A 27,546-nucleotide genomic window follows, 5' to 3' on the forward strand; every position below is an offset into this window, starting at 1 on the left:
GCAGCAGCAGTGGCAGGACCACACCTCCCATTTTGCCTTGAGCATCAAAAAAAGGGTGGGCCACCCCCCAGAAAGACCCTGAGAATTTCTAATACAGGCTCTAAATGTGTCTCTCTGCTCATCTGCATAGGAGCTGATCTATGGAAAGAAACTTCTATTTTTGCTCCAGTGGTCATCTTCACAGGATTTTTCTTTAGAAATGTGTGTCATCAAGGACTAGTACCTGACAAAGATCCCCTGCCCATGTCAGACCTGCTCTGGGAATAATTTCCAAAGAGCCAACTATACCTTCAGAGGGCACACAGTCTAAAGTTTGGTCTGCCAAATCACAGACACCCCTTGCATGGTCTTGTCTATCTACAGAGAGAAAGGGCACAGCCTACTTGAAACACAGAAAAGGCTTCAAGTTGCGATAAATGCGTCATCCCGGCACTATCTCTGGCTTTGTTCTGATTATCTGATGGCTCCGTTTGACTTTCATTTCACAAGCCTTCAGCTTCCTTTTGTAAACCATGGACATTAGAGACAGAATGACAATTTCATTGACAAAGAAGTTTAAAGAGGAAGTAGGAAAGAAGAGAGGAAAAACAAAAGAGATGGAATGGCAGGGCCTGGGGTAAACCATGGGTTTGCGGCAGAATAAACAGATAGACAGTTAAGGATGGACTAAGTTTTGCAAAACATGCCATGGCCTCTGATAAGTGCAGATACTAATAGGGAAAGGGCTATGTTACAGTGCTATTTCAACAGGGAGCTGTTATGACTTGGCACCAGAAAGTATATGACACAAAACAGATAAGGTTTCACTAGATCCCAGCAAAATAAACTTGGAAGATCGTTAGGCAGGTTTGATTAAAGGACCAACTTCTTTTGGGGAATTGAAATGTAAGCATACCAGCTTCACTGGTTTGTCCTCCAAATACAATAAATAAGAGTCCCAAGAGTTGCTTGCCTTATTCAATAAACACACCTCTTCCCTGCATTTCACTTCAATCCTTTTCAGTGGGTAAACCTGAGAAAATGATCTGGAACCAAAGCATCATGCAAGCACTGCCAAAACTCTTCAGAGGTTGCCTGTTTGATCGTTAACTATATTATATTATACACCAGTGGCAGTATTTTGAATGGGGCATTATCATACAACTGTAATTTCCCTTGTGCTCCCTGGCTCATTCATTTTAGGTGAAAAGATTAGCTTAAAAATGAGGTAACACACTAGCACTTTGCTACCATATTTATTAAAGTTGAGGCTAGCAGGAAGAAAAACATCTACTTCTAATCCTTGTTTCAAGAAACCAGTTATTAAAACAAGTGTGTAAAAATTGTCATAGAATTATGCATTTCTTCTCCATCTGAGTGGAGCAAAATTACAAACAACAATTAGTCTGTGTCCACACTATTGTCCTTGTACCATTTTTAAAATGGTTATTTGTCTGCCATCATTGTGCCTTATTTGTTACGGGATGTATCTGGCGCAGACGTGCCCTTAGAGCATAAAGCTGAATAAATGGTTTTCATCAATAAACCTGACAGGCAAGCTAATCCTGTCTTCAGCTATAGCTTATGCTAGCATGAGCTGAGGCGAGTGGGTCTGCTTCCCACTGTGTTGGGAGCCCAACACACCCACTTACATGTTTTGCTGTCTGCAAAAGCTCTTGCTGCAATAAAGCTAGCTAGGCTCAAAAGTGTGATGGCACTTTTTATTTTTCAACAGCTATGGGGTTTCAATCTTATCAGGTAGAAGGTCAGAGCTAAATCTGATTTATCCATTACTACTATATATTACCATGCAAAATTCACACTGATCCAGTGTGTGCTTGTGTAATGTGTGTGTGGCTAAAAAAAAAAAAAAAGTTCTACAAATACAGAATCTCCTGTCTACATAGGAAGAAACCTAGTGGATCAATCAACAGATCCATGAAGTCCAGCATCCTATTCCCACAATGGCCAACCAGAGGCTATAATGGCAGGACCAGAGTGCAACAGTACTCTTCCCACTGGTTATTCCCAATATGCAGTCACACTGTCCCCGGCAGTACAATAGAACACAGCCATCGTGGTGAGTAGTCATTGATATCCCTATCCACCACGGTCTATTCACTGCAGCAATAACTTCTACATCGTGTTATATATTTACATGTATAAGTTAAACTGTTTTATTGCAGTGTGTTATCAAATTCATTCGTTTATTTAGAAAAATATCCATGTCATCCTTCAATAAAATTAATGGGAGCATTCAAAGACATGCATCTGGATTTCCTGTATCTCTGCAAAATTTGGGACATTCACATCAAATAAAGGATTGCACCCTACCTCAGCCCCATGTCAAAAGCCAGAACAGTAGCTGGAGCAGAAAGGGATACTACTTCCAAATCACCACTGAGAGGGAAAATTCAAAATCAGAAGATGGGTAGACAAAAGTATTCTTCTTGGACCTCACCATAACTTTGTGTTGTCCGGTGAGATTTGGCGGCTCACACAGCAGCTGGGTCTCAGAGACGGTGACAGCACAAGGAGTCTCTCCAATCAGAACAGTGTAATTCAGCTTTGCTCCACCAGTGGCAGGGGGACACAGATTTTTACCCTGTGGGAAATAAGTGAGAGATCTAGTAAATCTAGTAAAGATCTAGTATTGCCTTGGCTTCTTCTTGATCAGCTTTTCAGCACAAAATCAATGATTACGACATATTGTGTGCTGTGTACTTTTAAGGATATGCTGTAACAAATTCCTTGTATAATTATTTTCCAATAGATATTACTGATAATGGTATATGTTTCTATAATCAACTGTACAGTTTAATGAGAGCTAACTCCTGGTATGGAAAGGTACATGATGAAAGTGTTTGTCTGTTGCATTTAAGCCTGAACCTTCCTCCACCTCCCCAAATTCCGGGTGGCATCCGACAGCATCCTTGTGCAAACTAAATAGTTCTTCTGCTTGCAGATCTAGTGGAGGCCAACATCAAAGTGTTGTTGGGTGGTACAGGGGGAATCATCAAATATTGTCTGCTTTCCTCTTCCATTAGTGGAGACCTCTGTTGGACAATTTAAAAAATCCAATGTGTGCACCTAAAAATGTAAAGTGTTAAGTGGTCCTAAAGCAATAAATACATAGGGAGATTTGTCAAATGAGGGCAAGATTTGAAATGTGGTGTTCCAATGAGTATGGGTTTGTGCTCTTATCAGGGCTGTGTTCACCATCTTACCTTCAAGATTATGGGTGAGCCTGGCTTCTGATCTAGCACCCCAGTGGCACTCAGAAGTTCAAAGGTAGGGTTTGGGTAATAGATAAACTTGGTGTCATTGTAAATCAGCAAGGACTGAACATTGTTAAAGATGAATCCAAACTCATCAGGTCGCTCAACAGCATCCAAACCAGGTCGGTACTCCAGAGTGAGGGAGGGAGCCAGGCAAGTTAGGGTGGTTGAATTCACAACTTTGCATACCTGGAAGCAGATAACCAAGGATTTTATGCTTTGAATAAAATCTTTCTGTCTTTGGGAAGTGCCCAAATATTTCATGTATCTCTATTGATGTCACTGGAATTGGACACAAACAAAACAAGAGATCTTGTTCCAATCCATGTGCTACTTGCACCAACTGTCTACAGACAAGACTCAATTTGGTGTGTGTGTCTGACTCTGTACATGAAAGAAGAGCACTTTCTCTTCTGCATTTGTTCACTAGGAGATTTTTTAAAATGTCCTTGCAAGTCACAGATAACTAATAGAGATATATGTCACTGGGAGATTTGGCATAGCTGTAGTGTGCTGGAAATAATGGGATATGCTACCTAAGTACAGAAATAAATACAGGGACACATGAAGATGTTTTCTCACTGTATTTGCAGACCACAAGAAACAGCTCACAAGCTCTCTTCCATGTTTTAACACCACACTAATCTGACTATAGATTTCACTTTACAAGCATGTGTAATCACAGGCATTGAGTAGAAAAGTGGTTTCCAGAACACATATCTGGTTCACATCTCTCTCTTCCCTATTTTACTATGCAGAAAGATTTAACAATATAGTACTATATCAATTTAGTTATCATTGCACAAAGTTATAATCCCCTGCCCCAACAGTTTCAAAATTAAAATTTGTGTAATTAAGTCAACTGACTGCAATGAAGGTCTGTAAAAGTGTGGAACTCTTTCCTATTCCACATGCTCATTAATCCTTAAGAAAGAGAAACAAACAAGAAAAACAAAAATAAACCAAAATTCTTTAAATTATTGGTATTTATGGGAAAACTCCAGATTCCAAAACTCATTGTCCCCCTCCCTAATTCTTACATAAAGAAAAATTCAGTGAAGCCTGGGGCAATACCAAGGAACTTTGATAAGTGTACAGAACATACAATAAAAGCTGCACCAAACTAACAATTTGTTAATCCAAAACTGGGCATCTGTTCAGGTTCAGGTTAATTTTAACAGATGGATACAGAAGAATACCAGAAAGAAATGTGAAGAACTCTTGAGTCGTTGAATCAAACCTGTTTGGAATATTATTTATTCATCACCTGCTCACATTATAATATCATAGCAGTGTATAGAAAACTAAAAATAAGTATAAAACTTGCAGCAAAAGTAATAGAGTAAAAATAACAAATAACACTAGAAGAAGAGCAGTGGAAAATCGTTAATAATTTCATTCAGTATAGGCTTGGGTAAATAAAAAAGTACTGTACTGAATATGCACGTAAAAGAAAAGAGTAGAATCAAAAAGAGGAAAGGTGGATGCCAAATCCTGTCTGTTGCCAGGCATTCTTAAAGCAGGAGCCCTGACATGTACCAGCTAGGCAGAAGGAGGCTAGACAGCCTGGAGCTGGTACAGCAATCCCACTGCCATTGGACAGCTTGAGATCCAGTGGATCCTGGGGCAGGTCAGCCCAGCCTCTGACTGCCTCATTTCAGGTCTTTTCACTAGATGTTGCTAGCTGGACTACGTTTGTGTCAACAGAGTGTGGGTGGAGGCCACCAAGGGTAGACTGACGGGCACCTTTGCCCAATACCCCCTTCCAACCTGGTGAAAAGGAGGTTTGAATTGCACCCTCAATTGTTGGAGCAGCCTTATCACAATAGTAATGAATTGCACATTAAAGGGGCCACAACACTGAAAGACCTGCTACTGGTCAATGCAAGGCAAATGACAGATCTGCATGTTATATTCTCCCTTTGTCCTCAGCCAATCACTAGACTAGCAGACAGCATTTGAAACTGAAAACAGTAGCAGAACGTAAGTTCTGAACCAGACCTCTACCCCCTGCTCCATATACACACACTACTTCCATGCTGTGCTATTGTCTGCCACATATGCCTTTCAGCTAAACTTGTAATTAATGTCTGATTCTGGTGACAAATCTAAGCAATTTCCCCAGGCCAGCTGTATAGAACAATCAGTGGGTCACAAGGGATTTGAGGTAAAATGAAGGTTATGTCCCACTGGTAAAAAGTTGGCAGTCCAGTTCCCTTCTTCCCCTGGGAGAAGAGTTCATTAGGAAGCAGAGCATGGCTACTACTCCTGGAGTCTATAAGCAACTGAAAGGTGCTTATACCTTTCTTGGCATGATTTAAGGTAGGCTTACATCTTTGTATTTATTTATTTTTTTAAACCTAATGGTGCTTTAAAGCACAAGTGCCTCAGACCAGTGTAGACTCATCTAATCCAATAGTCTTCTTTCTTTCTTTCTTTCTTTCTTTCTTTCTTTCTTTCTTTCTTTCTTTCGCGATTGTCTTCCATAAAAATGGTTTTAATTCAGTCAGGGGGGAAAGGGAGGCAGACTGTGTTTAGGGCACTTTTTCTAGCTCCTCCCCCTTTTCGGGGTGAGCAGAGTGGATCTGAAAAGGGCTGCCCCGTCATGGATACAGCTGCCAAGCTGCTCAACTGCCTCATTCAGAATGATTGAATCTGTATCCACTGCCCATGTGCCAGTTCATGACTAGGGGCTTCCAGATCGTGCCCCCATTACCATTTGCCAATCGCCACGGGACTTTTGGGGTTTGGGATTGGTTTTTGGAAGAAGCCTGTGAGTGAATTTGCTTTATGTGTGTAGATCAGTGCACGCTGACCAACACAATCTTTGCAGTAGGGCTCTGTTCCGATGGCATGAGTAGTCACGACGAACCAATAGATTCCTATCTGTTGCAGCCTTCATCCACCTTCACAGCCGTTGTAACATACCATTTGTTATCATCCGCCTGTTCTGCCGTTGAGGACTTATTGGATCATTCTTTGTCTAGCTCCTTCCCTTTGAACTTACCGCCTTGGGTGACCCTGCTGGGTGTACAAAATTCCCAACGGCTTCGCTCACAAGGGTCATAAGAATGTGCAAGCCCACTCACCATGACAAGGTGATGATCCAGCGAGTGAGAATCCAATAGTAATGGCAGAGCCAGGTCTACAAATGAGAGCTTTGCCATGAGGAATCCATAACAGCCACATCTTTGTCTGGGATGCAAACTTTTTCCATGCTGGCTTCCACTGAAGCCGTCATGTCAATCTGCTTGAAGAGCTCCAGAGCAGTGAGAAAGCATGTGGCAGTAGTACTTGGAACCCACCTGCATGTATTGTATGCAGCTGGAATGCTGAAAAGACAAGAGCTTTCCAAGTCAGCCCCTACCTCCTGAACCTTTAATTGTATCTAAAAATAGTGTTATGAGTTGCAGGGAAGGGGTAGATTGCATGCCTGAGTCCCCTTCTAATTCCTGAATCCAGAACAGATTCAATTCCTTGAATAGTCAGGCTAGCTTCTTGGTGAGGTAATGACCCTCTAAGTATGGGTCATTAAAGAAACAAAGGAAGCGGCTTTGTGCCAGACAGAAAATGGATGGGCCTCCTTCAACTCACTGGTAGTTAGAAAGACAAAGGCCAGAGATGAGAGTTGAGGGTTTTGTTTTGATTTGTGTGTGTGTGTAAGGTAGAAGCTACAAGCAAGGCTGCAGATTAGGCAGCTTGGAGACAGAACCATGTCTGATTTCTGCTGGAATCCAAGGCTGTGGCTATAGGAGAAACAAAATCCCCTTGGGGTGTCAACGCTTTAAGCACCTCCATCGTAGGCTCAGGTTGTGTATGTGTGTAAATAAACCATATATCATAAAGACATCACAGTCTCTACTGTTCTTCATTCCACAGAAACGGAACCCTAGGTAAGCATCTGGAAGTTTAGGCCATCTGATTGACACACACACACACACACACACACACACACGAATTAAATATTTGTATATCATTTTGCTGAAATTGCACAACAATAGGAAAAGGCAGGGGGAGAAGGAAAGGTAGTTGGACCAAGGAACATGCCCATTCCACTTTCCTGTTCAGCTTCAGAAGTATCCCTACTGAGCTCTTTTTCTGACCCTTGATAATATCCCTAATGAGAACAAATGAGAAGGAAGAAGAAAGCTCTGCCAGCAAACATCAGACCATTTCAGAGTATTGCTCTAAAGCTACCATTTAGAATCGTACGAATCTCAGCAGCAACACTGCGCTCACTTAAGAGCACTTAAATTTCATTTATATTAATGGATTTGAGAGCAAATAACTAAGCACAACTGCAGTCATCAGTTTTACCATTTCAAGTCTTTACCATTTCAAGTCTTGACATTTGTGGGGAACTGCCTCAGCAGTGCATTTTAAAAGTTAAGTAACCAAAAGCTACATTTTCACAGATTTATGTGGTTTTCCTTCCTGAAAAATGGCAGGCATCATAAAAGCACACAGCTCATCAACACAGTATCCCACCAATACGTATCTACATGCCCTTCATCAATGTGACATCTTGCTTAGACTTCCTCATGACCTCAATAGTCAATATCCAATCCTATATGAGGATCTTTTTATCGGCTGTGAATTCTGAGTACTGCCAGTAACATGCACATAGACAAAGTCATGTTGCCATGTAATAAAATTCAGCTGTTTTATTGAAGAACAGCTCCTGAAAGTCACTTAAAGGCATCAGTAAATTTGCTTTCTTTATGGTGTTCTAAGCTCCTTGCAAAACAACAATATTCAAAACCATAAAACATCCCACAGCACCATAATTCATTGAGGTATAAGGTGTGTGCATTTGACATATCATTAATGAATTTCTGGTGCTGGCCAATGCTGGAACTGTTGTACACAGTCTTTGCAACTCTACAACTGGAATCAAAGATTAGTCTTGAGATGGGAACATCTGAGGGACCCAAACAAGTACCGTATTTAATTGTGAAAATTGAATGGCTGTGCATCTAAACCAAAGTGTGTTCACTGTTCCAAGTTTCACAACAACTTGTACCAGTCCTCAATAAAAAAATCTGAACAGTTATAAATCACAAGGATTGAAAGGGAACCAAATCTTAAAGCCAAATTAAAAACAATTAACATGGTTGAGGTCAGACTGAGGCCAGACTATCGCAGTCCAGGTAGGGAGCTATGGTTTAGGTTTATCAGTACTCAAGGGAACACTGATAGTCCTACTCTAGTACTCAGAGAAATAAAAAAGCACAAAGAGAAAGGTGAATCTAGATGAAAACATAATTACCCACATCTCTTGTGATCTTTTGTTGTCATTTTGTATTTTTATGTTGTGATCTTCGGATGAAGGGGGGTATACAAATTTTATAAATAAATAAATATGGTAAAAATGCATTAGTGACATGACCTATAGACACTGACACAGAATAGAAGCAGGGCAGGGAAAAGCTCATTATCAATTGAAGAAAAGGAAGAATATATATTTAAATGTTCCCTGATACGGAAACATGTCACCTGAACATAAATACACAGGAAGGTTCCTTATATTAACTCCGGCCATTGATCCATCTGCTTCAGAAATGTCTATGCGGGGGGGGGGGGGGGAGCCAGTGGCTCTTCAGATGTTGTTGGGACTCCAACTCCCATCAGCCCCAGCCAGCACAGCCAACAATCAGGGCTGATGGGCACTGTAATCCAACATCCAAAGGGCACCATGTTGACTACCGTAAGTTCACACTGTTATTGGCTCTTCTTGCTCGAGTTTTCCCCAGCCCCTCCTGGAGATGTCAGGGATTGAAACGGAACTGTGTGTATGCCAAGCATGTCTGCTACTGAGTGAGCTCTGTCCCTTTCTTCTGTGAATTCTGATTACCCTGGCAGCTGTTGCAATATCTGAATTACAGAGTCAAGGGAGATCACAATTTACATTCTATACCCAAAGATAAAATGGATTACAACCCTATTTATTGGCTTTAACTATTCATGGTGGTTTATAAAGTGAGGGACAAATGGTTTGAAAGGCCATGTAGAGCTAATAAAAAGAGATAGAAGGAAAGAAAAGAATGTCATATTTACTTAAGGTTTCAAGTTCCTAAAGATCCGTAGTCAGTAAGGTACAGGAGGCAAATTGCTCCTCTCCTTCACTACAAACATGTATATCTGGGTATTCTGCACAAGCACAGAATCTCAATGTGGCAACGAAGACTAACCAAGAGTACCATCTGGGAAGCATGAAGGCCATTTGGGTTGGAATGCTGTACTCGCAACAACATTGTGTATAAACCAATTTCTTGCACTCCTTCCTTCTCTGCGGGTCTTCCTCCTTCAATTGTGTTGTGCAAGTACCATGCACAGCTCCATATGTAATTTCGTAATTTTCTCATAAGATGCAGAGAAACATCTGGACCAGCAGCTGCAGAAACCTTTACTGCATTTTGTCTTGGCTCATAGGTGCACATTTTTTGGCAATGGAACAGCAACACAAACCATGTTTAAAAATTAAACCTGCTTTGAACAAAAGCACCTCAAGAGTATCTTGTTAAGGGGGGGAAACTGAGCTAGGGTGGCAACTTCTTTGGGTGCTATGAAAGGGAAAGAGCTCACAAGAACTTGCAATGGTACAATTATTATCATTTTAGAGGTATGACTGAAAGCAGACTTCTAGGTGTAGACCCTTATTTACTGAACTCATGGAGGGCATCCTAAGAGCAAGGAGAAACAATGGGGAAATGCAAACATGAACTACATTTGCAAGGCCCATGGGCTATCTTTCACACTGACCTGGGGCAGGCCAAATGTGTGTGCTTAAAAAGGCTCTTCATCTCGTGTTTTTATGAGGCTCTGATAGTTTCACACTGGCCCCCAGGGTAGCCTCTTTTCATAAAGCAGGTGCTGGGGGAGGGTGGACTCAGCAGAGACACCACTTCCATTGTGTCTCTTTCAAACCCTCTCTGCATGTTTACTTAGCGCACCTCTCCCTTCTGCTGACGGTTTTGTGTGTGTCTTGGATGATATATAATGGGGCCTCACCAATGACACCAGCCCATATGTCTCCATTGTCCTCTGCTTAATGCAGTTTTTCCAAATGACAGGGCTTTGTGGGGCAAAGTAGGAATGAGCCCTCTGTGATAATGACTCCCTGCCCTAAAAAAGTCGGTTCACCTAATGACCCCTAAGATGTGACTGCACAGGGGGGTCACTCATGCAGTTTAAATCCACATTGGTGATGTAGGGTACACTCTTCAGATATTATAAAAGGTACTACCGGTATGTAGAGTGAGCTATTCTGCACAAACACAATTCTTTTCTGGATGCACTACACTGCCCACACAGACCTCACAATTCCAGATGAAGAAGAATTCAGCATTTAGCTTAGGCACTGTGTGGCCAAGTGAGTGGCTCTTATCCTGGAAAAAGTCATTATGCACAGGCATGTGCCTTCCAGGTAGCTGTCTATGCAAAACTTCTAGTGCCTCTGTGAAACCAGTGAAAAAATAGCCACATGCAAATACAAATCTCATGGTAGTGAATGATTTCCTTCCACTGTACAAAGTTGTTTTTTATTCCATTTCTATCCCACGGAGCTCTTAAGTTACCTCACAACTACCCTGTGAGGTAGGGCAAGCTGAGCAATTGTGACTTGCTAAAAAACTATTCAGGGAATTTAATAGCAGAGTATCAATCTGAATTTCCCTCTCTCATAGTGAAATCAAACATTATAGCCACTATGACAGACAGACTGCTGTGAGACTGAACCATTAATGTTCACATGTGGAACTTGTAAATTTGTAGGGTTTAGATGCATGAATCTGCAAGGGCTGATGGACAAGTTAAGTCAGTACTAGTTGCTAATGGGTAAAAAAAAAAACCCCACCAAATGAAATAGACTTCATTTGATTATCCATCTCCTAATAAAATGTCAAAGGTTATCACAGTTAATAGCCTATTCTATTGATCCCTTTTATTACAACAGAAAGCTGTGTGAATGCATCTACTGTCTGGACTCTTTGGAATCTTGTTACTTACACCTGAGACTGAAGTGTTATTTTTAAAATCTAGTTTTAACAAACAAATCATCTGAATGATAAACAATGGCAGTTGAAACCTTTTGATACAGAGATACTTTTATTTAAATGGCATTAAAGATTTAAAGTAGTGTTAGTTTCAGGGTAAATGTAAAATGAGACGGTAATTGCAAGGTTTCCCTTGTACTTTTGGAGCTCATGGGAAATAATTGTTTTGTTGATTGTATGTTTCAAAAATATTTGCTTATGTGTGTTTGGAAAAAGAAATCAACGGACAAGTTAGTAATGGCTTCCCTGATTATGACTAAGTATTTATATTGCATTGTATCTTATAGTCACATGACTTACATTACAATAAGGTATGTTCCAAAGGGAGTTTAAGATGGTGCATCATCTAGATTTCACTTCACAATACTTTTCTTCTCATGTAGAGAAGTGATGTTCATAAGAGTGAAATATGCTTGAAATTCTCCTGCTGAATGTAGACAACTGTGGCTGAAATCCTGTGCACAGTTGCTTGGGAATAATTGCCACTGAACTCTACAGGATCAGGTTGTTAGTTTTCCTGTTCAAAGGACTTCTACGCACATGACCGCTTGTGATTCATGTCCCTATGTCTTGGACTGTAAGTGTGAATTTGAAACTTTTTGCAAGCAAGCAAGCAAAAAAACCTCTGTAGAGATACAATTTATGATGACATGTCCATGTCCACAAAGAACCATGCAATGAGTGGATTAAGGCAAGATGAAACCATTGGCAAGAGCAACTACTTACATTGACAGATTCTTTGCCATTGTACTTCACTCGGATCCTGGGCTCTTGTATGACATCCAGGTTGGACCCTGCGACAGTCAGAGGTGTGTGGCCGCTGTGGGGAAGCAGAAGACATTGGGTTAATAAGGTTTGGCAAGGGGGACTGGGGCAGAGCCCATTGCCCATGTTTCTGGCAAATACAAATGCTTGTTGAACTCAGCAATATGTTTTCTCCAGGCTGGATAGGAACTAGGTGACAGACCGGATTAATATACCATCACCCTGACTCTAGCTAGAGCTGTCTTGCAAGTTAATTGGATTTTCTGGTATCATCTGTCCCCCTAGTGGGCAGTCACCTCTCCCTGTAACATTTCTTAGGGTTGGCAGGAGGAAAAATATAAAGATCCAGGACTAAATAAATAACAACAATGAATTTGTTAGAGTGCTTAATGGTTTATACAGTGATGCATGCTCCGAAGAAAGAGAAGTGTCATATTATATAGCTCTTGCAGTGAACAAGTTGCTGTTTTGCTAGCCTTCCTTCCTCTGTAATTCCCAGCAAAATTATTACACACAGGGCAAGAATTTACATGGAAGAAATGGTTGTCAAATAAGTGAAAAGAGGACTAAGATGGCCAAAGCAAGTGACAGCAAAGCTGCTCATCAAGGAACTTGAGACCATTTCTTCAGCTGAAACACTCAGCACAGCTTAGCACAGCTCAGCTAATTTGAAAATCAACCAGTAAATTTCTTTTTAACCTCCGCAGTAGCAGAGATGTCAGGGAGGAGTGGGGAATTATGGTTGTTTCATATTAGAAGTTAAAAAAAGACCCACAGCCAATTCAGCCTGCTATAAACACTGACCTTATGCAGAGCTTCTTTGGAATAGGCTAAGCACCTGAAAGTGACCTTAACATATGAAAAAAAGACAACAGCCCTACTGTATTTGAGGAAACCGGTCTCTCAAAATTCCTATGCAACTTATGAGTGCCTTCACAATCACACTTAGCCCAGTCTGAGTCTATGACTTGGCAGTCTACTGAATCACTTCTGTGCAATAAATGTTATCTTCAGTTTCTCCTGCAATGAATTTATAGTGTACCAGAGATTATTCTCCCTCCCTTCACCCTATTCCTGGCCTTAGGCTGATGAGAAGGTTGGCCACTACTAGCCAAGTCTTTATTTTGTCTTCCCTACATCCAAAAAGCCAAAGTTTGACAGGATCTAGGGAGGCTCATTATAGTATTCTTATAAGTTTAGAGAAGGTTGGGGCAAGTTTCTTTGAAGATGAAGACCAGCTGGCCACTTTAGTATCCTGCCCTGATGAGCTTTTCAAAGCGATGAGCTGGGTTGCAATAACTGCATCTAGGTGAGAAACAACTAAAAGGGCAAAAAAATGGGGCTGGGCTGGAAAGTTAGTTGCTGTGTTGAGTGAGTTGAAAGCTGGAGAGGAGATGCCGCAAGAGCTCGTGATAGAGACATCTCTGCTTCTGTGCTGGATCCAAAGCTGTGACTAATAGAGAAGCAATATATTATGGGGTGAAATGCTGTAAGCCCCTCCACCCGATGCTCAGGCTGTGTATATGTGTAAGTAAAACCACATATCTTCAAGCACAGTCCCTGTGCCACTGAGTGCACAGAACTAGTTTTCCTAAGGTGCTAGAAGTGGAAGTTTTAAAAAGTTCTCACACTGATTTTTTTCCAGTATGACATGCACAATGTTCCCAGTGATGTCTAGAGTCAAGGCAGAATCTCCTCTTAAGATTTCACTTATACTCATTTATGTAGGGAACACTTCCACCTCCCCAGATGTCCAGTTTTGTTTTCAGTGTGAAACTACTGTATAAACATTTCATCCTTTGTGTGCAGCTCTACAAAACCTAAAAAAAGTTACAGCAGTGAAGAAACTGACCCAGTATTTTAGATAGTGGTGTATCAGCTCCTGCACTTTAGAGTGCTCCTGGAATGTGTGGCTGTGCATCTTTAGGCAACCAGTATGTTCTGATCAGCTTTATTTTTTTTTAAATCCTGACTCTCTGGTGCTCTTAAGAAGGAGGCTTTAATGAGCAATTGTGCACTTCTCCAGCAGATGAGAGCGATCACGGGCTCTATTCGCTCTCCCAGAATCTCGTCACAGATTGCCATGGTTGTAATTGCCTCAGTAATTACAATTGAGTTAATAACTCTTATTTTCCAACTCAGGGAACATGGAAGTTCTAACCGCCTAGCAATGATGAATGCAGGTCTGTGGATGGGAAACATACTATTCCAGATAGTTTGTACTTTTGCATTATGTTGAACAGGAATGAAGTGGGATCCCGCCCTCCACCAAAGAGACTTCTGAGCTTCTGCAACTACGTAGGAACATAGGAAGCTAATTTATACAGAACTACTGTTCAGAGGCCCAGCAATCATAGTGCATTGCTCTGAGGGGCCTAATTCATCAATATACCCAGGTCATTTGAGTCCAGAAAATCCACAAGAATGGATGCCCCAAGCTTCTTGGAAGATCAGACCTCATCCATAAATCTGCAGTATTTACACAGGTGGAATAAATCCCCAAGGAGCCTGAGAAGCTGGGCATTGACAATAGCGAGCAAAGCAATGGAAGGGAATTATAGATAATAGTCCTTTTTCTCCACATAAGGGATTTGGCTTTGCTGAACTGAGTCATAGACTATGTTTTCTTTGCTCTGTGTGTTTTTAAATTAGTGTTTTTAAAGTTAGTGTTGATTCTAGAGTCATCACTAATAAGTTTCCAATGGTTGAGAGGGATAGGAAGTGGGAGAATCTGCAGAAAGTGACACACAGTTCAGGCTTTCATAATTGCTTAAAACTTTTGCTGTACTTAAAAACAAAACAAAAAACCCCAAGTTGAATGGACTCTTGCACTGTCATGTCTATCAAATATATTTATAGAATTTGCATCTGCAAAGAGGTATCTTCAACAAGAAACTAATTCAATCAGATTTTTCCCTTCTTGGTTTATAGAAAGAGGCATTTAGAGAGGAACTTGGAATGAATTAAAAACAAAACAACCCCCTCCCCCAAATCATTATTTCAGTATAGCAATTATGAGCAACTGTTTCAATTGTTTTCAAACGATGAAACACTTTCGGCAGATACTAAAGATGCTTAATGGGTTTTGCAAAAAAATTATTTTAAGATTACTAATATCTATCCCTTTTATTAAAGACATTTGTGGAGACGAGTATTATGTGTGCCTTTTATATCTGCTCTAGAGAACAAGCCAATATAATGCCAATTCTTTTCCATTCCTTCACACCTAATATTTGTTTTATTTGTTGTTTTTGGGCTTGGAACAGGCAATAGCCTGGCCAGAGGCACAATCTGATGAAAACACTAGCACCAAGGCTGAGATCACCCAAAATATGCATGCTATCAGCTGTGTAGCCAAGTATGCTACTTTGAACTATGATACCCCAGGATACCAGAGTGAATCTGCAATTTCAACCTATTTCAAGTTGCAATTACACACCTAAAGCAAGGTATCAAAATGGTATTGTCACATGAAACACAGTCTGACTCATTTTACCACACAATCATCTCTGTTTTTTAACTGCTGCATGAGGCTGGACAACTCTTTCACTGAGCACCTTCCTCCCAGAATGGTTGAATTCTCATAGAACTGAAGCATGATCCAAAAGGAGAAATTTCAATACATTTTGACTCACTTGAAGCCCCACCGACTCCCAAAACATTGCAGTCCTTGCAAAAAACTGTGGCTTTGAACCAATCCTTCCAAAACTACAACCAGCTTTGATAACTTTCACCACTGTTGGGAAGCTGGGGGATTAGCCATGTCCTGATTCTAACCATTTGTTCTCCTGGTGCTCCTGCTGTTAAAAGAGTCTAGTTACCTGGCAATGCTCCACTCAGGATCAATACGTTGAACTCTGGGGTCATCAATATACTCAAACTGCAACATGCTCTCTAACTGGGCCCGGTCCACACTGACTGAGACATGGACAGAGCCAAGGCCATGAGTGGAAGGTGCCGACACACACACAATTTCGTTTATGGACCTCCTGTAAAAGAGAAGAGAGAAGTGGAACCTTTAACAAATAGGAAGGCAGCTAACAACAAGCACTCAGGATGACCCACAGATAAAATGAATTCATTGGGGCTCACTCTACCAAATACAAATGGGTGACAACATTTGTGGAGAGATGTAGTGCCTACCTAACAGATATAGTAGCTACTTGAAGGCACAAGACAAATAATGCCACAGTACAAAGGACTAACCAACTGAAGGCATTACAACTGTTTGCATTCAACTGACACAACTCATTGTAATATTAAGATTGGAACTTGCTCAGTTTTAAATTTGCTGTGGTGTTTCAAGTGTTCCGAGCATGTGGTAGAGTCCTATCTATTCAGCATGAGGCTGCATGTGGGTCCTTGCAAAAGGCTGACTAATGTGTATGTGTGTGAAAGAAGCTGGGATGGAAGGTTTGCATGCCTCTGTACTCCTGACAGTTTGTTTCTCAACGGAAATAGCCTTGGATGGGTGTAGGTTTGAGAAAAGAAATGGGCAGGGAAGGGTTAATTAAGGACGCTTCCAGACTGTCACTATATTTAGGTGGGAGTCAATCACATCCTGACAAATTCCAGGCTGCGCAATTAAAGCTGATTTCGAGCTGTTGCAAAACAAACCTGCTTCCTCAAAAAGATTGAACTTTTAATGATAAGGAAAGTGGTGGGACAATGAACAGGCAAGTGTGGGATAGCACTTGGTTGATGCCACATCATCTAATCTGCCTGCAAACAAATCAAGATGAATTAAATAGCCTATGTTGCCTAATCTCTCCATGAACAAATCAGGCAAAAAACTCATTAAACGGGTTGTCTAGAAGTGACCACTTTCCGCTGTTAGTCTGCTCAAAATCAACCCCAGCAAAAGATATGGAGAACCTGTACATTTCCCCTAAGGATGGGAAACCAACTAGGAGAGAAAAGTGATTCTGAGCTACCAAATGCCAAGAAGGTAAAGGTAAAGGTAAAGGGACCCCTGACCATTAGGTCCAGTCGCGGATGACTCTGGGGTTGCGGTGCTCATCTCGCTTTACTGGCTGAGGGAGCCGGCGTACAGCTTCCGGGTCATGTGGCCAGCATGACTAATCCGCTACTGGCGAACCAGAGCAGCACATGGAAACGCCGTTTACCTTCCTGCCGCAGCAGTACCTATTTATCTACTGTCAGGAAAAGAGATAGTTAAATCAGAAGAATTGCATGCCACAGTGAGTATATGCCCCAGAAATACAATTCTGATGTGTAAATGTGCAATCATACAATTAGAATTCTGAAGGTTCTTGGCCTTCTTAAGAAAAACTGTAATAAACATGATTAACCATAATATATTAATAGTAATACTGCTTGGGTCAAGTGTGATGTTGGCACACAAAAGCAGCAGGAAGATTCAGTACAAGGTATGAGCTTCAAGTTAGTCTGCAGTGATAAAAACATAGAGGTCATGTTGGAGCTGGGTCAATAGTTTCAGCCCAACTTTGGGGGGGGGGCAATTTGAAAAGAGGGAGGTCGAAAAGAAACTGCCCTCAAAAACTGGGGTGGATAGCAGAAATCTCATGAATACTTCACAGAGGTGGAGCTTGGCTTACTTTACTTAAAAGTGAGGTGGTGACAGCAGCAAGTGTATGATGTGACAGGACTTCCTTATCATGCCATGGGCATTCTGGCTAGCCCCAAGCCAGGAAATGAGACAGGAGCAGCTATGTAAGACTTTTCAGACTTTTAAAAAAAGCAAGAAGAAAGAAATATTACCACCTCATTTTTAAGTGAAGTAAGCCAAACTCTCCCCTTCCAATGGAAAAAGGTCCAAAGATTCCTCATGCCTGTAAGCATTCTGTTTTAAGGCTCATATAACTCAAATTTATATGTGTGTATCATGAGCCCCACATCCCTGTTGGGACAGGCCATGGCTTGGCAGTCTCAGACTGAGGAGGAAGCAACAGAAGTGGGGGGATTGTGGGGACTGGGTATGGAGGATGCAGGTTCTCCCGTTTCCACCTCTTCTGCTGAGTGTAGAGCCTCATTAGGAACAACCCATTAGGGATCGCTGAGCCAGAGGTGGCAGGGCCTGAATAGCAGTCAGAAGAATGAGTGCATTCTTCTTGGCAAGGACTGTGCACTACTTCAACAGATGGGAAAAGATTCACTCGCCCAGACAGAATGCACATTCTCGCAAGGCAAGAGAGTCTTATGAGTAACCTTGTCACACCTTGTCTATAAAAACTTGACAGAAGGGGTGTGGAGACTTGTTGGGACATCTTTGTTGTTTTTTCTCAGTTCTAAGTTTCTAGCCTGGCTCCTGAATTATTGAATCCTACTGTTATGCCTGCTACTGAGTAAAAATCTCTAATGTGAAATTAAGAGCCTTTGTTGATGTGTTTTTGGCAGGAGTCATATATACTCTCTCTCTCTCTCTCTCTCTCTCTGTGTGTGTGTGTGTGTGAGAGAGAGAGAGAGAGAGAGAGAGAGAGAGAGAGAGAGAGGACAACTGAAGAGGAAGGAGGAAGAATGGGTAACAAGAGAGAGAAGGAATGGAAGATGTAAAGTAAAAAAAGGAAGACTAAGGAGAGTTGTAGAAATAGCTACAGTTATTTATCTTGGGCTTAAAAAAAAAGTCAACTCTGCTTAGAGCTGAATGATTCTTAGCTATTCTCTGCCATGTCTTAGCCATTCCCTGCCACCAGTGGCCTCATGTGAGTACAGGCATTTTAGCATGCTAGAGACCAGACTTCAGAGAAGCCTGCTTAGCCCTTGTGTGAGATCCAAAGCGACACATCACTGCTGGCAAAGAATTACTGCAAGCTCCCTGTGATCAGTTAATTAGCTTTCTGCGCTATTACCATGTCGTCATGGTGAATCTCCCCACTCCTCCGATCAGAGGCAGGAGAATAGAGGGAAGCTGTAATTATAGTGAATCTCATTAGAAACTGCTTCATCTAATCAGTCTCCCTGCACATCATGAGTACATGCCAAGTTCATCACCTACAAACCGTGCAATAAAAAAGAGAGAAGGGGGTGGAAAGAAGCAGGCCATGTTATGACCTTGTATGGAAAAGCTGGAGTAAACAGCATACTGCTGGATTCTCAGCAGTGTTAGTTTACAGGTTATATGGAGTAATTAGATCAGTGAATTAGGAGCAATGCCTAAATATAACCATTTATTTATATGGATTATTATGCTGGACCAAGTCTGGCCTTGGAAGCCAGACTTGAAAAGCACACTGAAATAAAATATTCTATGGAAATTCTACCTACAGACCATTATAAAATAATAATTTTGATTACCAGGAAAACTATTCCCTCCAGCCTTGGTTGCAGAGTTGTAAAGGCTTACTGGTAGCTTTTGAAACCTTAAGCTGTTCAAACGGGACATTCAACATTCCAGAGCCCTGGATTTCCAGAAAATTAAAAGAATGTATCCCTTCTACTTCTTGTTACAAAAGTGGAGTCCCCAGGGGGTACACAAGGGCATGCAGTACCGGCACCTTTTTTGTTTGTTTGTTTGTTTGTTGTTGCTAAAAAGTGTGGCACTTACTGCAACAACTTCATGGTGAGTACTGGCACCTATTTTTCTAGAAAAAAAGCATTGGCTACGTCCTAGCACTAGTTTCCAAGAGAACTTCTACACAAGTCAAGACTTAAAAAGACATCGGAGAACCAAAGGCTGTGAAGAAGAAATCTCATCTACAGATATGAAATTAAAAAGCTGGTAAAGTTTAACTAAGCATATTCTGTTTTCCTTTTTATCTGTTCCGGAGGTATAAATGAACCCTTTATTGAATGAGATGAGGAAATACTAAGTCCATTAAATCCTACTCACTCATTAACATGCTGTCCCAAATCTACTGCTTCCCAGTCCAGGCATAAAATGGGTTCTCAGCTGTTTTATCTCTTCAGAGGCTGCAGAAAGCAGCAATTCCCATATATTATGCCTCCATAACGCAGCTTGGGAAAAGCTGGTTTTATAGCAGGTGAAAGGAGAAAGCAGAACAGGCAAGTGGCATTGTACTTCCTCATCTCACCAAGTTCCCTCTACTGTATCTTACAAACAAGCAACAGATCCAAGTGGGGAAAACAGACCAAAAGGTGGAACCTAGCTTTCCACATCCCTTCTTGAACAGTGCAACTATTTTATCACTTTTACTGCAGTTACATTTGTATCTTACATTTCTTCCATCATGAAACTCAAGGCACTGTGCACAAGTACTGATTGGCAGTCCCTGTCTATTGTTTTGCCAGCCCTGCATGGAGATACCAGGGATTGAATCTGGGGCCTTTTGTGTGCCACACACATGTTGTTCCACTGACCTGCAGCACCATATGACTTCAGACTAGGCCCAGAGAGCACTTTTACCGTGCACATATGAACATGTTTCCCATACTAGAACATTTTAGGTGATGATGGAGTGCCATTGAGCATAAGAGCCTTTGTGAATAGCCCCAAATTCCATAGCTCTTCATGAAGCTTTGAAATAACGTTTTTCATATTATGAAATATTTGAAAGTTGATAAAAAGCTATACTAGTACTACAATGCAGAAAGGCGTATGTCAACAGATGCTTATTAATGATCACTGTAGCTCATAATGGTGCATAAATCAGGGTGTATCTATCAATGTACTGTATATTTTTAAAATGACAAATAATATAGTATGCATTTTTCTATAAAGAGTAAAAGTGGTGAAATATGGAATTCATCCCAGAAATAAAAACAGATATTTGTTGGTGACAGCTCAAGTTTCAATAAGAAAAGAGTAACACTTTATCCTTAGTCTCTGTCACTTAGAACTTTCCCCACCATTCTGGTAACTGCCAATCTTCTGCTACATCTACAATCAGGATACCAGAGCGGAAAGAGAAGCCTATAGTTCTTTCAGGACTGCATTTACCAGTACTCATGCAACCAGGGGGGTGGAGATACTTTAAAGGGATTTTTACAACAGCAGAACATGCTTGGGATCTGCAGAGGGGGCAGGATTTTACTATATGAAAATAAAGCAGTGGATAAAATGAATAAACATTAAACTGGCTCATTGCTATGCAATGCTCATTATTGTCAGTGACAGGGTAGCTTAAGGTGATTAAGAAGATATTGGGCATATTATAGCTGGAGTAGTTAAAACGCTGCCCATGGAAGCACAATTACAATAACACACACTGATATTCATGGGCCAGCCCCCTTACCCATAAAACTCGCAGGTCTGGTTACCCAGCAACACCGATACACTGCTGCCAGCCCCCAGAAAATGGCCAGCGATGGTCACCATAGTCCCTCCTGACTCTGGTCCACGGCTAGGACTCAAGGTGCTCACTGCAGGGTTCTTGAGAAGAAAGAAAAGAACAAGATAATCTGCTATGGTGTGATGATGTTGCATATAAGAATGGTTGAAGAAATGAAATACATGACCAAATATAGCTAGCAGGAAGAGTTTGTATCCAGTTGTATTTCTTTCTCTCTGCCCCTCCCCTCAATTTTCTTTAATGTAAATAACTCCCCAAATTTGGTGCTTGGATGTGGGAAACTGCTATCCATACTTCTGCTTGTCCTGTGCTTCAAAAGCACAGATCTGAGTGGTTTTCCCTTTGCTGTAATCCTTTCCTCACTCTTTAGTGCTAAATTGGAACAAACATCAAGCCAGAGAAAACCAAAATTGCTGTTTGCTCTGACTGAGTGTGAAAGAAGAGTTTTCCTTGGGTGAAAGCAGTGGGACAAAAGGAAGTATGGATAAACCCTGCAGCTCAAAACATCACAAAACAATAAAAGTTGCTCGGCTTGGGCCTAGGCACTATTGTGAAGCCTAGCCACGTCACAGGATTTTCATGAGGAAAAAACACTGCTCTGGACTCCTTGGACAAAAGCAATGGAACACATAGTAACAATAAAATAAACCCATCAATGTCACAGATCACAAAAATATACATAAACATAGAAGTTTTATGAACTGTTAGGATTTGAAATAAAACTATTTTAGAGACTGCATTTCTCCCCATGCAGAACTAAAAGAATTAAGGTCAATCAACATGTTCATAATTAGTGACTGCTGCTCATTCTTACTAAATAAATCTGAATAAATTAGGTACAGCTTTGTTTTTAGTCCATGGATATAACCAAATTGTTTAGCTAGTCCTTTCCCCGCAATGATTCATATCTGCTGTTGGGCAACATCCCTTCTGAATTCCCTGAACAGTACCATCTTTGTTCAAAAACAGACAGTACAGTGAATATGACAACTTCATACTACATATAGTATGACAGACTCTCAGATCATGGTATTTCCCAGAAGGCAGCATCCAAACTGCCATATAAAATCAACTCAGTGGTCAAACTAATCCAGTGCCCTGGCTCTGAAAAGTGACCTACACTGAATGTTTCAGATATGCTTTCCCCAGCTTTGGGGGATTCAAAGAGGCTATATAAGGAACAATCAGAGGGATAGGTTTTATCCAGATATAAGACTTACATCTGGGCCTGAGTTTTATGCTACATAATGATGCTCTAATGACAGCATTGTAGTCTAGGTAGGTGGTTGAACTCAGTATAAATAAGTGCTTATCCCAGTTCCTGCCCAGCCTACTGAATGGCTCTTCTGTGTCATGATTTCTCTCCTCTATACAATGTGGATAATGATGCTGACTTCTAGAGCAAAATGCTCTGAAATCTATCAATGAAAAGCTCAGCATCGTTAATATTAAATAGCACTTAACACAGGATGGTTATAGCCCCGAACTCCTAAGAAATGTAAAATGCACAATTCTAAGCAATTTTAGATAACAATGGACAGGATGGCTATCGCAGAAACAGGCAGACTTTAGGTCTCACATGGTCTCCAAGGTGTCTTAGTTTGTTAGGCTATTTTGTTTCAGTTTTGAAGATTCTGTCCCTCATGATATATCAAGCCAAAATAAGAAAAAGGCTCAAAATTGTGAGGATCAGTAATAAGGAGTTCAAATTATTTTTGCTTGTTGTGATTTCAAAGATAGAGCATGGTTTTTGAGGGTATTTCCCCAGAATATAAATACAGTGGTACCTCGTGTTACGTACTTAATCTGTTCTGGAGATCCATTCGTAACAGGAAACCACTTGTAACATGAGGCATGCTTTCTCTAATGGCACCTCCTGCTGCTGCTGCACTGCTGAAGCGCGACTTCCGCTCGCATCCCGGACAAAGGTCGCAACAAGGGGCATCTACTTCCAGGTTAGTGGAACATTTAACCCACAGCATTCATAAGAGGGACGGTGCGTAACATGAGGTACCACTATACTGTAAATTAAATATAAGAGACCTAACATGCTGCAGCTCTCCATTCTTGAAGCTAATGTGCAAATTAGATTAACCCCGCATAATGAAGTATTCAAATTAGTTATGACTCTCCCAGTATCCCCTGGTGCTAAACAAAGTCGCCTTTCCTTGGGCCAACAGTCCCCCATGTTTTGGTTAGCAGCCAACTTTTTCACTGAGATTCCCCTAGTATTTTCTGATAAACTTACCGATTATTATGATGGGATAACAAGTTCTGTCTACATAAACAAGGAATTTCAGGGTGTCTCAGTCAGACACCCTTACTGACTCTCTTAAATCACTGTTTTCCTCTATGAATTGTGAACATCCCACCTAGAGTCACAACCTTGCTGCTGTTTATGTAATGGTCTGTCCAAGGATGAAAGGGAGAGGACTACAGAATTTATCTTGCATGAGGTGATTGACTCCTATTTTGCTTCAGTTGATTACTCACCTCTTGAATCAGACTCAGAAGACTGTCAGCCCAATATAATTGATGTCTTATGGCCAAACAAAATATGAAAATGGCAGCTACATTTGCTACTTCATGTCTGCCCTGCTCACACATACATGTATAAGGTGGGAAGGATGTCTAACTGTCACATCAAACAGGGGCACTGGTGTGGAGAGCTAAACCTTCTCTCCTCTGGCCCTTTGATCAAGCTTCTTTTTCTCCTGCCAGATTTAATACCAGAGAAGAGGAAGACTTAGACAAAATAACACAAATGCTGGACTAACTACATGGAATCAAGGTAGGGCAAGGAGAAGACAGTGGTGGTAATTCAGCTCCCCTTACCTACACATTGCCTTTAATGTTCAAATTAGACATTCTCTGCTTTATACACAAATGGGAAAGACATGTGAACAAGCAAATGGGGCAGCTGCCATCATATCTAGTTTGGCCGTAAAACATACAAGCAAAATCTGTTTAGTGTCAAGTATAGGAAGAGAGTGTTGAAGCTGAGCCCCACCTTCTGCCACCTCTCCATCTCATTACAATGTGTGCTTCCTCAATGAAGAAGAGCTCTCCCCCATCACATTACATATAGCCTTTTTGATGCAGCACCAAATGCACCAAAATGTCACCAAAGCAATTCCACCACTGCCTAGGTGTTTTAGTAATAAAATTAGAAGGCATAATAAAATCAAATATAAGTAAATAAAAATGTTTTCTGCTAACTCTGATCTCTTGACTCTTGAGTCTTCTGCAAGCTGTTCACGTGTCACCAGTAAAGTAATATTTTGCCACCATGAAATTAAGTTTCCATTCTAGTATGTTGCTCATCACAGTGATGGGTAGGCAGGTGCTAACTGACTCATCTATCAATTACTATACAAATTGTGGACAATTGGAAAGTACTAGCATGCAGTCAACACAAAATCAATGAGGCTGGATAAAATGCCTTGTTTAGGCAAAATGGGGAATGCAGAAAAGCCCCAGGTGTGACTTGCAATCATATGAACAAAATGGTTGATAATTAAATAACAGAAGAGTGCAATGATCGCTTCAGGAATGGAAGGCTGCAATGAGGAACTCTGGATTAAACAGATAAATGGAACCTCTATTGAATTAGCATCCATTTGCTACCTAAATGGAGAAATACCATTGTACATCAAGCAAAGATGCAAAAGAAAGTGGGGGAGGATTGAGGAGAGAGATAGAAGAGACAGAAATCTTTACTTTTCAGAGTAAGCAGCACAAGTTTTTAGCAGCTACACAAAACTATTCCATAGTGTTCTGAATGCATATGTAACATAATGGAAAGAGGCAACTCCATAGATTAATTCTATTAATTAAATTCCAGAGTAATAAGTGTTCTCGTTATTCCTTCCATTGTGAAAGCAGGGCGTGGGGAGAGAAAGAATTATGCATCCTCAGCAGGATGACAAAGAGGGAGATATTGCAAACTCACATTGCAAAGACACACTTTGGCACAGAAGATACCTGTAAGCGGTAAGAGTCAGCCTAACTTTCGGGTGAGGATATAACATGATTTACAAGGCAATAGTGTAAGCATAATACATACACTGTTACGTATGTAACAATACTGTATGAGCATAACACATAAACTATAATAAGCAGTCTAGGGGCAATGAGAGATTTAAGTTTGACAAAACATTTGACCCACAAATTAATCACTAGATACTACCAAAGTTATTAAGATTGGTTGATGTTAGGGCCCCACATTACCTTTAGTTTGTTAATTTGTGTTTTAATGGTTGGATTATTAATTTTCCTTTTTATTTGTAAACCACTTTAAGCAGTCTTAAGTCAGGCTTAACAGAGGGCTTCATGGACACACTATTAGTCTGGATCAGAACCGAGTTTCCTTTATACAATGTGGACTGTAATGTTTAAGTACTAAATCCCAATTTTGGTTAACGTCTTTTTATTGTATAGAATAGTGTAGTCGTTAGGGAGAAAGTTGTTCCATGATTCTTTTTTATATGCTGGAAATTATATTTCTTTCTGCTATTCTCTCTTTTTCGTATTTGGTAAGAAAAAAAATACTCTTTTTCGTATTTGGTAAGAAATTGATTGCACTGGTACTTACCACAAATGTGTAATGCTGTGCAGACTTGGCCACAAATTCTGACTTGCACTCTCCAATACAGAGAAGTGCAGGGCCGGAACTGATGTCAGGCTCAGCCTGTCCCATCTCGCACACAATTCTGAAAATGTAAAATCCATAGTGAGTCCTACAAAAAGAAGGGAAGTTGTACCCAGCTGCGTTCCCAGCCCCATCATTTTCAACCTTGATTCTCTCTTCTTCTGAATGAGCTAATGATAGAGTCTTTCTTTTTTCCTTTTGCAATGCAGTAATTCAAAGGGGAGAAAGTCAAAATTAGTTACAATTATTATAAGCTGTAAACTTGAGTGCTAAGCAAAGCACAAATGACAAATATATTAGCCTATAGAAGAGAAAGTGTGAAGTCCTTGAATTAAAAGATGAGTTCATTAACGGAATGGCTCTCATCACAGGTCACAGTTTAATGAACAACAGGCACGCATATACCAATGGGGTACGATAAATTCTGCAAGTTGACCACAAGAGAATGCTCCAATAGTGATGAGAGCATGAGGCAAGTGGATCATAACACTGGCACAATGATATAATATTCACAGATAAAACAGCTATGGTACTCTTCTCTCTCTCCACATGTTCAATCAATGCAGAGGAGAGAATTGTGACTGTTGGTCCCACTTTTCATACAACAGGCATTATGTACAAATGGACCCTGTGCACAACTGTACATGTGATCAAGAACCATTATTATGCCCCCCCCAAAAAAAACAGAGATTGGGGTGGGATGGGGGCTAGAATATATGCAGGGATGTGGTGTGGGACCAGCCACAATGACTGACTAGAGTGAATGCATTGAGGGCAGTGTCGGATTTACGTATAAGCTAAACAAGCTATAGCTTAAGGCTCCACTCTCTTGGCCCCTCTCCTCCAAAAAATTCACTATTAATATGTTGTTGTTGTTCAGTCGTTCAGTCGTGTCCGACTCTTCGTGACCCCATGGACCAGAGCACACCAGGCACGCCTATCCTCCACTGCCTCCCGCAGTTTGGCCAAACTCATGCTAGTCACTTCGAGAACACTGTCCAACCATCTCATCCTCTGTCATCCCCTTCTCCTTTTGCCCTCCATCTTTCCCAACATCAGGGTCTTTTCCAGGGAGTCTTCTCTTCTCATGAGGTGACCAAAGTACTATTAATATACTTCTTCTTAATTGTATTTCAGTTCAACAATTACTTTGATAAAATACATATTTTGTTATGTGCATATTACCATATAGCATATATTCAACACAAAAAACAGCGACAATTTGTTGTTGACAAAGGACAGCAGGACATATAAAGGGTATATTAAGGAACTTAGGACAGGCATAGGCAAACTCGGCCCTCCAGATGTTTTGGAACTACAACTCCCATCATTCCTAGCTAACAGGACCAGTGGTCAGGGATGATGGGAGTTGTAGTCCCAAAACATCTGGAGGGCCGAGTTTGCCTATGCCTGGCTTAGGGACTCATCAATCCTAAATCTGGCCCTGATTGAGGGGGAGCATAACAGACAACTAGTACATGTACATCTCTTTCTGTCTCCTTTATATTTTCATTGCCATTATTTTGGCTGTCCATTATCAGGCTGAAACAGGATGAGACGCTCCTTAAAATAGGGCTGCTGACAAAATC

At 40.9% G+C, this 27,546-nt stretch overlaps 1 protein-coding gene across 2 annotated transcripts in view; it reads right to left on the bottom strand.

Annotated features, from left to right (window-relative positions):
* PLXNA2 (plexin A2) overlaps positions 1-27,546 on the bottom strand; it is a 440,886-nt gene that overhangs the window by 59,840 nt on the left and 353,500 nt on the right. For both annotated transcript variants that reach the window (XM_033152909.1, XM_033152910.1), the window contains exons 14-19: positions 25,901-26,018; positions 21,250-21,386; positions 15,898-16,065; positions 12,038-12,131; positions 3,207-3,446; positions 2,441-2,584 (exon numbers count right to left, since the gene is read on the bottom strand). In XM_033152909.1, coding sequence (XP_033008800.1) covers positions 2,441-2,584; positions 3,207-3,446; positions 12,038-12,131; positions 15,898-16,065; positions 21,250-21,386; positions 25,901-26,018 — 901 coding nt within the window. The remainder of the gene's footprint in view (positions 1-2,440; positions 2,585-3,206; positions 3,447-12,037; positions 12,132-15,897; positions 16,066-21,249; positions 21,387-25,900; positions 26,019-27,546) is intronic.

Source organism: Lacerta agilis, chromosome 6 (genome assembly GCF_009819535.1).
Source record: "Lacerta agilis isolate rLacAgi1 chromosome 6, rLacAgi1.pri, whole genome shotgun sequence".
Taxonomy (NCBI): Eukaryota; Metazoa; Chordata; class Lepidosauria; order Squamata; family Lacertidae; genus Lacerta; species Lacerta agilis.